An 11,162-nucleotide genomic window follows, 5' to 3' on the forward strand; every position below is an offset into this window, starting at 1 on the left:
CAAACATTTGCTGTAATGCAGTTCTTAAATTGCCAGAATTGTTGACACGCCTACATGATCGCGGTCAAAGTAGCGGATCATGTTTTTGTGGAGCCTTCATTCACACTCGATGTATAATAGTGATATTTACCACAGGACGTGAAGGCTCGGTAACTTAACGTGACGTCAGAACAGGAAGTTGTTCCACGCTAGTGTTGTGATGATGACTTTACCGCTCGTTTCACAGTAGTACACCGTTTTTCTTTTCATACAAAGACACCGTGTTATCCAATGAAAAGCTTTAATTTGTGTCGTACAGACAAGCAAACAGTGGGCGAGTCGAAACAACCGTCAGACATGCAGACAGAGAGAGAGGATGAGGATGATGCATCGGTTGAAGAGTATGTTGCCCTGTCTAGTTTCACTGGAAGTGGCAGCGACCAGGTTAGAGACCCACACAGACGCCTGGCAGCCTGGTAACGGCACACTTACACTGAAAAGGTTAAACTGTGGTGTTTTTGTCCCGCAGCTTAGTTTCAGCAGAGGTGACAGACTGCGCGTGCACGCCAAGCCTTCATCAGAGTGGTGGTGGGCAGAGCTCCGTGGGGTCATAGGTTATGTCCCTGCCAGCTACCTGCGCCAGGAGGAGGAGGAGGAGGAGGACACCTCCCTGGAGGACCCATGGCAAGATGAAGAGTACTTTGGCAGTTATGGGACACTGGTTAGAAACCTGAAGGGGTCACACTGTTAATGGCGTCACAGCCTGGTCATCTACAAGCTGAATATGTTGACTTTAGACTGATTTCCTGCCACTCACACAGTCATGCATTTCAGGATGGTGGTTATTATACATTAAAGTGCATTGGCCTTACTTGAGATGAATCCATCACAGTAAACATATTCTCTTTGGACGCAATTGTTATCCTAGTATTGTAATCTGTGGTGGTGTGTTTAAGGACAACTTGGAGATCACAGAGAGCTGCAGAAATGCAATACATTGACGAGACATGTTGCAAAATCAAATCCATAATATATCTATGCTAATTAAGTGTAAAAGGCTGCTGTTTACCCATTGACTTTCAAACATCTTCAGGTCAGCATTTCCTAGAAAACAAATCAAAAAAGGCCCTGCTCTTGTTACAGCAAGGAAATTGTTAATTGTTAATTTGGATCCCCATTAGTTGTTACCTTGGCAATCACTACTCTTCCTGAGGCAGAAGTGGTGATGGATACCTTTCAATTAAGTTCTGAGGTCTCTGCAGTGATTGTCATCCTCTGCTAAAGTAATTTTAAAACAATGGCTGTCTGGAAGGCAGGAAATTAAACACAAAAAAAATAAGGCAAGCTTTGAATACTAATTGTCAGCTATTGTGCTATTGTGTTAAAGGTGTAGTGTGTAGGATTTAGTGGCATCTAGCAGTGCAACTAACTGAAACTTCTCCCATGTGCAGAGTGTGTAGGAGAAGTGCGGTGGCGGACGTGAAAATACACTTGGTCCTATCTAGATCTGGTGTTTGGTTTGTCCGTTCTGGGCTACTGTAGAAAGAACAGTAATGAAAACACAGCTATTCTTAGTTTCGGGTGATTATATACAGATGTTATATCCCATTTCTGCCTATATAGCTCCCTAAATCCTACACACTGGGTCTTTAATTGGCAAACTACGGAGAGCCAAAGTGTTCAGTATTAAACAAACAAGACATTAATGAATAAATATCCGTTTGAAAAATACACAAGATGATTCAATGGAACCATGAAACTTATGTCTGTTTCGATGTCACAACAGCATCTTTCTCAATTATCATTTTATTTAATAACGCCACTTTTCATCACACAGTCTTTGTCAATTTAAGGCAAACTAGGCACAGACATAGTTATGTCATTGGTTGTTGCTGAGTGTATAGTTTATTGCAGTTGAGTTTAATTGGATTATTTGATAATGTCTGCATTTGCAATATAATTTATTCTGTTATGCTGTCTTAAATGAATATAGAACACTGTGGGTCTTTGTAAAAGAACATGCAAACCTGCCAATATCATCTTGACTACACCACGTGTCATGACTTGTCACATGTTGCACTGAGATACTTATCAAAGAGTCGTATTAGTTATTCTGTTTTATTCTCACTTCCTTTTTTTTAATCCCACAGAGGCTTCACTTGGAGATGCTGTCAGATAAGAGCCGCACTGAGGCGTACCGCCACGTTATTCTCAGCAACAGTGCCTCTCTAAGGAATAAGGTGGTGATAGACCTCGGCTGCGGGACTGGCATCATCAGCCTGTTCTGCGCTCAGCTGGCACAGCCCTCAGAGGTAATGGCAACAGTATGGCTGCAGGGTAAGTCACTAAAACACTGAGGCTCAGGTTGCTGGTTATGCCGTCTACAGGGTATACACCAGTGGAGGCAGCTCCCACAGATGACCTGGGGAAAAAATATGAAGTGAAACAAAGCTGAATAAATATGATTTATGTAGGGAAAATAAACAATTAAAAAGTTTGCTGAGGCTATCATGCAAACTTTTATGTTACAAAAATTAAGCGTGGATCATTTTTTAAGTACCTGCTTCCTCATTTATTGTTAATGACTGATGTACATATCATATATAGGGGTGTAAGCAAATAAAGAGTTTAAAAGTTCAATAGCAATGCAGCCGAACCAGAGATACTAGCGACAAGTCTTCCGTCAGTTGAGATTTGGGTGTGTTATGCTAGTAGGAGCTAATGTAGCAAGTTACACAACATTTTTCATGGATGCAGTATCACTTCCTATGACCTGTAAACAGGCTTTGATGTGTAAAATTGGGAAAATTTTCCTTTTAAGTATCAACAATTTGTCAGCCCATCTGGGAAAACAGTCATCTATTTCCAATTTTTGGTATTTTTAACCCCAAAATGTTTTTGAAATTAGACCACATTTGCATAAAGTAACACACAATTATAACAGAAATTTACATATTATATATTTGTTTACCCAAAAATGTAGTTTAAAGCTCTGAGTTTATCTCAAATGACACAAAACACAAGAAAAATAGCCTGAAACATGAGCAGTCTCTGTGTAATGTACCAGACTGCTCATTACTCACAGGTGCTCTGTATATAAAATATTGGTGTACCTATACTCCCACCTGCTGGACAAGGAGTGCTGCTACATGGCATAACCAGCATACAGTGTCGAAGTCTCTCTGTGGTTCTTTAGGTGTATGCTGTGGAGGCGAGCTCCATGGCCGAGTACACCAGACAGCTGGTGAAGCAGAATGGCTGCGAGGAGGTGGTCACGGTGCTCCAGGGACGAGCTGAGGAGATTGAGCTACCCGAGCAGGTGGACGTCCTGGTGTCAGAGTGGATGGGAAACTGCCTGCTGGTAATAACGCCACTGCCATTACTAACAATACAAGTTACTGTGAGAGGTTGTGTTCTACTTTGCTTTATCTCCGTGCTATTACAGTTTCATTGGACCCCCGTCATGCACTTCCAGTCTGAGTCTCATTCAGAGTTTGAATATACCACAAGTCCCGACATTGGTTGCCTGTCGGTTTTTATATTGATTTTAAAGTTCTTGGATTTGTTTAAAGCTCTTTATGGTCTTGCCCCGACATATAGTACATCTGAAATGCTTACAGGGTGTAAACCAGTACGGCGCCTCAGGTCCTCTGGCAGGAGTCTGTTGGTTGTTCCAAAGTGCAGAACTGCAGTCTTTGGTGAGCCAGCTTTTAGCTGTTATGCTCAAAGCCATTGGGACAGTCTGCCTGAGGACATGAGAGCTGCTGGAAGTGTTAAAATCTTTTAAACTTAACAATAAAATATACCCATTCACTCAGGCTTTTGATTAAGAATGGTTTATAGACGTTATTTACATTATTTTTATTCAGCTACATTATTGTATTTATGTTGTAAAATTTTACTTTTTTAGTACTATTAATATTATATTTTTATACCCCTCTTATAGATTTTATTTGTCTTTATTTTGTCTTTTTAATATATTTTTAGTTTTTAGTCTAGCTTTTATTGAAAATTCAATTTTATTGTCATCGTTTTTAATCTTTTTTTACTTTATAATCATTTTTTTCTAGTTACTGTCATTGTGTAGCTTTTAAAACAGTTTTATAACATGTTTATCTTTTTTATTGTCCTGCATGTTTTTGTTGTTTTCACCTGTTTTGTTGCTTTTATTTTGACACTTGTTCCATCTTATTACCGGCTTGTCAGTCATCTGTGAAACACTTTAACACGCACTTATCTGTATAAAGGTGCTATGCAATGCAATCGATCATGTTTCTTTCTCTCCTTCCTCTGGTCTAGTTTGAGTTCATGGTGGAGTCAGTCCTGCTGGCCAGGGACCGTTGGCTTAAGGAAGGCGGCGTGATGTGGCCCTCATCTGCGGCCCTCACCTTGGTGCCATGTCAGGCCAACAGCTATTATGCAGAGAAGATGGCCTTCTGGGAGCAGCCCTATGGTCTGGACTTCACTCCTCTTCAGTAAGGGCCATTAGTCAGCTGTTCTCACTAAACATCACCCTGACTTACTTATACTTTTTTGTACTCAGATTTTCTACAACTAATAAGGTCACTGTGTTGCATTTCATTCTCAGTAGACATGTTAAAGATCTTGATCTCAGAGGTGAAAGTTGAAGCATTTAATATAACAATCTGTTGTGCCAGGTAGTGATGCTAGATATCTGATTTGCATATTTTTTACCTGTATGTGGGCGGCTGAACCAACTTTTCCTAGTTGTGTTACATTGCACAGAAGCCTTGCATGTATAGTTTCCACCAGGGATCAGTGTAATAATGGTTTGTAAAGGTTTTTTGTTTTGAGAGGACATATTCAGAATGTACATGAATTGGTTGAATGTTACTGTGGGTTTTTCAGCGTAAATATTTTTCATCAGTTCGTCTTTTTGTAATATGAGCCATCATTTTATGAGAATGTCTTCAATACCTTCTGAAACTTTGTCATATTTTGTAAGAAACACATTGGGTCAGCAAGCCCCCCTTTTTTGAGTCACCAGAAGGTGGTGCTTACTCCCTCTATCCCAGAGGAAATCATTCAAGGTTTTCAGTCCCTTTATGGGGTATGTTAGTGTAGAGAGACACTATATCTAAGGTTACCAGAAAGGCATCATCAGGAAGTGGGAGGGGGGTGACGCCGGAAACAGCCTCAGGAACCGAGCCATTGAGGGCAAAAAACGTTTGGTGAACGAAGCATGGTGGACTGGAGAAGAGTTGTGCAACATGCAGCATGTACTACACAGGAAAGCTGCATTAGTAGAGGAACAGTGGTCATAATACAGCATGAGAATATATATATATATATTTTTTTCCTTTAATGCAAGACAAATGTTAAAACACTAATGGAACAATACAAGAAAGACAAGAACAGTAATCCCAGGTCAGTTAAAGGAACACTTCACCCACAAAATGATCATTTGTAAATCAATAGGTAATGCAGTGTGACCTGTAATACATGAAGACAATCATGTTTAACTACAGCAAAACCCTATCAAAACATCAGTATTGTCCAAGTCTCACTATCCAGTCTAATTTGCAACCAAGGTTTGAGAGAAATAAGTCCTTTATGTGCATAAAAAAGTCTTAGATCTTTGACATAACCTGTGAAAATGGGCGCAAACCCCAAAGTGTTGCATTTAAATGTTTGTTCAGTGTATTATCTGTGGCAGCAACCTCACTTCCCCATGGTGCTTGATAACATTTCATCTCTGCAGGCCTTTGGCTCAGCAGGAGTTCTTCACCAAGCCCAAGTTCAGCCACCTGGTTGAGCCCGATGACTGCCTCGCCACTCCCTGTGATGTCCTGTGCCTTGACATGTACACTCTGCAGGTCAAAGATCTGGAGGTACTGTGTGTCTGTGTGTGCTCCTTTTTATCATCAATTGCTCCACCCCACACAAGTTGCAGTTTTCATCCCAGAGGGCTGTGTGTTTCATTTCTCAGGAAATAAAGGGTCAGTTTCATTATTGTGTGGAGAAGTCTGGTGTTTTCCATGGATTCACCGCCTGGTTCACTGTTCATTTCGAGAGCCTGGAGACAGGAGGCGCAACAGTGGAGCTTAACACCGGACCTTTCTCTGAGTAAAACCGCAAAAACACTCACTCTGTTGTGCAGCACGAGAAAGGATAGTTTATTCAATAACATCAGTGCTCATGAGCTCTTACAGCAATTTTAACAGCCCATACTGACAATTCAGATCATCACAATTTGTGAGTGGCAAACATACAAATACTTTGGAGTTTAAAATCAACCACTGTGTATACCTTTGTTACAGGCTGCACTATATTTTATTCACTTGAATATTAGTGTCTTAAAAAGAGTCAAAACTGCATGACAGTGCTAAGTAGACCCCTTTTCTCTGCAGGCCAACACACTGGAAGCAGACTCTGTTCATGCTGGACAGGCCACTTAGTGTGTATACTGGAGACTCCATCAGTGGAAGCATTCTCCTGTGCAGGAACCCCGTCTGGAGACGCCACATGACCGTTACCCTGCACTGGAGCATTAACAGCAGCACAGGGGAAACAGACAAATGCCAGGCAAACATTTTATCCTAAACTTTGTACTCTTCTTATCTAATTCATTGATATATGTCCTTAAAGTGGCGGTGGATTGTTTTCTTCTGTTTTACAGCATTATAGTTACATTAGTGACACTCATGCAATTTGTTTCCCAGTCCTAACTTGACTTTTAACTTATAAATTATGTCCTTAAATGTGTTTTTTTCCTCTGTCCCCAGGTTGGGACAAAGAGTTTCCCCATGTGGAGGTGACAGATTCTCCATCAGCAGTGGAGATTCACAGGAAAACAGTCTAATACATCTTCTGCTGAGTTTAGGGTCAGCTGTGAGCTGCTGCTGACCTGGAATAAAGTGAGAGTCATAAGGAGGCTCATCTGACAGGACATGTAGTCCTACTTAAGCCTTGTAAGTACAGGCCCAGGTGATACAGCACAGTGTGAACTATGGTTTTAAGGGCAGAAGAAGTTACATGATAATGATGAACTATGGAGCACTGCTGTGACTTGAACTTGAATGCTAAGTGAATTAACAGGTTTTATAGAAGACAACAGCTGATGACTGAAACAACAAATTGTTTTGAACAGTATTTGTGGTCTCAATGTGCAACAAAAAGAAATGGCTCACTACTCCACACTTTGCTTTTATGGTTTGTTTTTTTTTTTTTTTTTTTACCCTATGTGCATATTGTTTTACAATAGGCATTTCATTTACATTGATTGTATTAAGTGCTATACATGCCAACAGGCTTGTATGGGTTTAAGAAAACAACCACGAATTATCATGATTAGAGATATACCTTTTTCTATATTTACAGATTACAGTGAACAATGTACGCCACTTAAAATATTATTACGATTGTTAATTAGCCTCATAGGCATAAAAAACAACAACATTGTGGTACCTACAAAGACAATTATTCACAATAAAATTAATTATTCCAAATAAAATAACTGTACAATTAGTAAAATCATCTTGATAGGAAATGCATAACAGCATTTTTGGAGTTATTAAACTTAAACTTTGCTCTTTATCCCTTTCTCTGATCATTTGTAAAAATGTAATTTTTCATTAGTTGTGTTGGTTTGGGATTTTTTTTTTAAAATTACATCAACATGACACTCCTGTCCTGCATTTGTTACTGCTATGTGCCCTGGCACATTTATTAGTTTAAGGGCATTTTTTTCTTGGTGGATGCACTTCTCTTGGTTATGGCTCCGTCTTAGTCTTTGCTTTTGCTCTGGAGCGTGTGTTGACCTCTGTGGATGACGGCTGAGTGGGTGAGGGTTCAGGAGAAGGAGGCCTGGAGAGTGGGACAAACAGGGGAGGTTTAACAACTTTGTCTTTAACCACCTTTACCACACTTTTATCCCTTTTCTGTCTTAGGTGTTTATCACAGTGGTTCACAAACGTATCCAGCTTGACAAAGGTCTTGTTGCACACTTTGCAGTGATATGGCCGCTGTCCTTTTTTGAGGCGTATGTGCAGCCTGATGTATGATGATCGTACAAAGGTGCGGCAGCAGACGCCACATTTCAGATCCTCCAGGGTACTCTGTGTCTTCTGAGGCTGATTGAGTGCAGGCGGTGACACTGGTTTGGCCTGCCCAGATGCCTCCGCAGCCTTGTGAGAGAGCAGGAGTGCCAAAGAGCGAAAACCCTCACCACACTGCTCACACTTGTATTGCCGCTCCCCTGTGTGTAGACGAACATGTGCCAGGAGTCCAGCCTTCTGTGTGAACGACTTGTCACAGTAGGTGCACTTGAAGGGCTTCTCACCTGTGTGGAGCCGACGGTGGGTCTTCAGATGGGAGGCGCGGCCGAAGGTCTTACCACAATCTGGGCATTTAAACGGCCTGTCCCCGCTGTGGATTATCTTGTGCGCCATCAGGTGGGAGGACTGGTGGAAGTACTTGCCACAGGTGCTACATCTGAACTTCCTCTCCTTGTTGTGAGAGGCGAGGTGAAGATTCAGGTGGGCGGAGGAGATGAAGGTTTTGGAGCACAGGCCGCAGCTGTGAGGGTCCAGGCGGAGGCGGCGGTGTGGACGTCGCCCGTTAGGGAGACTGCTGCCTGCCTGGCAGGATGAGCATTTGGAAGGACTGACTGCTTTTTGCACATGCTGCTGTTTAGGAGTGGCTGAAGTGTTGGTTGAATCAGAGTCCGGCTCTGATAGCCTGCATCCACAGTCTGAGCAATGCTCAGTCTGTTGGTCTTTATCACTGGCTTTATCCAACATGGCGCGGTCTAAAACCAGAGTGGGAGGGTCTTCATTCTTTGACACATCACAGGGACATCTGAAAGTAACAAACATGTGTTATTATGGATGGATTACTAACCAGGTACAGGTCCAGGGGATTCCCTGGCCTTCACCTGCAAAATTTCACTCATATTTATAAGGACAAAATAAGACACAAAATGTCCTCAAAGAGACCCAAACAACTATAAAACAAACACAAGGTGACACAAAATGATCACAAAGAGATGCAAAGGAACTACAAAGAGACACAAATTAACTACACAAACGTACAAAACAACTTAAAGGAGACACAAAATTAGCACAAAGTGAAACAAAATGCCAGAAACAACTAAATTAGACTGAAAGAGACCCAAAACACTCAAAAAAACCACAAGACAACCATGAGACACAAAATAACAAAAAATGTACAAAACAACCACAAAATGACTACAACCACAAGGAGATGCAAAATGACGACAGAGCAACACAACACAACCAGAAAAGACACAAAATTACCTCAACAAGACATAAAATTTCCTTAAAGACACCCAAATGACTACAAAAAGATGAAAAAAAACAACCACAAAGAGACACAAAAACAACCACAAAGAGACACAAATTAACAACACAAACTGACAAAATGACTACAATGAGACACAAAATGACTACAGAGTGATGCAAAACTTCCCAAAAAGACAGTTACCTCAACAAGTCACACAATTTCCTCAAGGACACCCAAGTGACTACAAAAAGACACAAATAGACCACAAAGAGATGCAAATGAACTACAAACAGACACAAATTAACTTCACAAACAGACAAAAGAACCACAAAGACACACGAAACAACTACAATGAGACACAAAATGACTACACTGTGATGCAAAATGACCAAAAATACAAAATTAGACACAAAAGAGACCCAAAACACTACAAAAAGACACAAAACGACTACAGACACCATAAGGTGACACACAATGACCAGGAAAGACACAAAATTACCTCAACAAGACACGCAATTTCTTCAAAGACACCCAACGACGACAAAAAGACACAAAAACAAACACAAAGAGATGCAAATGAACTGCAAAGACACACAAATTAACAACACAAACTAACACAGAGACACAAAATGACTACAAAACGTCCAGACAAGACACAAAAGTACCTCAACAAGACACACAGTTTCCTCAAAGACACCCTAACGACTACAAAAAGACACAAATAGACCACAAAGAGATGCAAATGAACCGCAAACGGACACAAATTAATTTCACAAACCGACAAAAGAACCACAGAGACACGAAACAACAACAAGGAGACACAAAATGACTACAAGGTGATGCAAAATGACCAAAAACACAATATTAGACACAAAAGAGACCCACAACACTACAAAAAGACACAAAATAAACATAGGGAAGCTAAAATAACTACCAAAATGTACAAAACAACCAGAAAACAACTACAAAAAGACACAAAACACCCACCATTGGACACAAAATGACAACAAAGAGGTGCAATTCACCACAAAGTTTGTGTCTTGCTCCTGTATATGGGAAGGTGGTGGGGCCCTTTGCATATCTGTGCCCTGGCTTCTATTGTCTCATCACCCGTCCATGTTTATTATGCTTTACAGCGGTGTAGCCGAGGGTGTATTACACAAAGCATGCCCGTGTCAGCTTTATTACCAGCTGAAAACAAAGGCTAAATCACAGATTATATTTTTATCACTTCCCCGTCCCTGACGCCGCGCTGTAGGTTTGTGCACGATAGTACAAATCTGATCATCGGATCGATGACCTGGCCAAATAACTGACATGCAAATGTGAAACCAGAAATACTCTGGCTGAGTTGACAGCAGATCTGGTGCAGGCCTTCGCCCTCAACAATGAGCCGACTCGCTCTGAGGAATAACACATGAACAAAAGGTTTTACATACCGCGTTCATTCTTCCTATGGAAACATGCATGTGTTGAGTGTGATTGTCTTGTGAAGGCAGTTAAACATCTCATTAACACAGACAGATTAGCAGCGGAGGGGGGAGATCGCATTTCAGCTCCTGCGTTTTCCTGCAGCAGCAGCAGCAGCTCGGTTTGACCGGACACGGAGGCTGCAGCATCATCTAGCGAGTGGCGGAGTAACTGTCTGATAATGTGGGAGAGGCAGTACAGGAACTAAAGTGACGAGGGGAAACAGCAGCAGAACTAAGCTCAGCATGAATCCTTCCCTCAAAAGCAGTGCTTTAATAATGCAGAAACATATAACATTATGCCGGCCATGGTTTTTAGTGGTGATGAGCTGTATGCATGCACTATGTACACGATGACCTCCTCGCCTCTCTGCACAGTTTCGTTTCATTGGTGAATCAAGAGGAAGGGTGTGTGATCTGTGATTGTTGCCACCCTGCTAAGTTTCGTTT

General features: G+C 41.3%; 2 protein-coding genes across 2 annotated transcripts; one reads left to right on the forward strand and one right to left on the reverse strand.

The window, feature by feature from the left end:
* The first annotated feature begins 152 nt into the window (after positions 1 to 152).
* prmt2 (protein arginine methyltransferase 2) lies at positions 153 to 7,139 on the forward strand. The gene is made up of 9 exons (XM_033617924.2): positions 153 to 423; positions 509 to 700; positions 2,130 to 2,291; positions 3,176 to 3,340; positions 4,279 to 4,454; positions 5,702 to 5,831; positions 5,930 to 6,066; positions 6,351 to 6,525; positions 6,726 to 7,139. The coding sequence occupies exons 1-9, from the start codon at positions 271 to 273 to the stop codon at positions 6,756 to 6,758; spliced, it is 1,323 nt and encodes a 440-aa protein (XP_033473815.1). The 5' UTR covers positions 153 to 270; the 3' UTR covers positions 6,759 to 7,139.
* On the reverse strand, positions 6,096 to 10,985 carry LOC117251524 (uncharacterized). The gene is made up of 2 exons (XM_033617925.2): positions 10,683 to 10,985; positions 6,096 to 8,799 (listed from the first exon to the last, which is right to left on the reverse strand). The coding sequence occupies exon 2, from the start codon at positions 8,739 to 8,741 to the stop codon at positions 7,713 to 7,715; it is 1,029 nt and encodes a 342-aa protein (XP_033473816.1). The 5' UTR covers positions 8,742 to 8,799; positions 10,683 to 10,985; the 3' UTR covers positions 6,096 to 7,712.
* Positions 10,986 to 11,162: the final 177 nt, after the last annotated feature.

This window comes from Epinephelus lanceolatus, chromosome 14 (assembly GCF_041903045.1).
Source record: "Epinephelus lanceolatus isolate andai-2023 chromosome 14, ASM4190304v1, whole genome shotgun sequence".
Taxonomy (NCBI): domain Eukaryota; kingdom Metazoa; phylum Chordata; class Actinopteri; order Perciformes; family Serranidae; genus Epinephelus; species Epinephelus lanceolatus.

Excerpts from the sequence above, each read along its gene's own strand:
- prmt2 (XM_033617924.2), top strand. The coding sequence starts at position 271 with ATGAAAAGCTTTAATTTGTGTCGTACAGACAAGCAAACAGTGGGCGAG. Across the intron at positions 2,292-3,175 it reads AGCTGGCACAGCCCTCAGAG|GTGTATGCTGTGGAGGCGAG; the intron begins GTAATGGCAACA and ends GTGGTTCTTTAG. Across the intron at positions 5,832-5,929 it reads TGCAGGTCAAAGATCTGGAG|GAAATAAAGGGTCAGTTTCA; the intron begins GTACTGTGTGTC and ends TTCATTTCTCAG.
- LOC117251524 (XM_033617925.2), bottom strand. The coding sequence starts at position 8,741 with ATGTTGGATAAAGCCAGTGATAAAGACCAACAGACTGAGCATTGCTCA.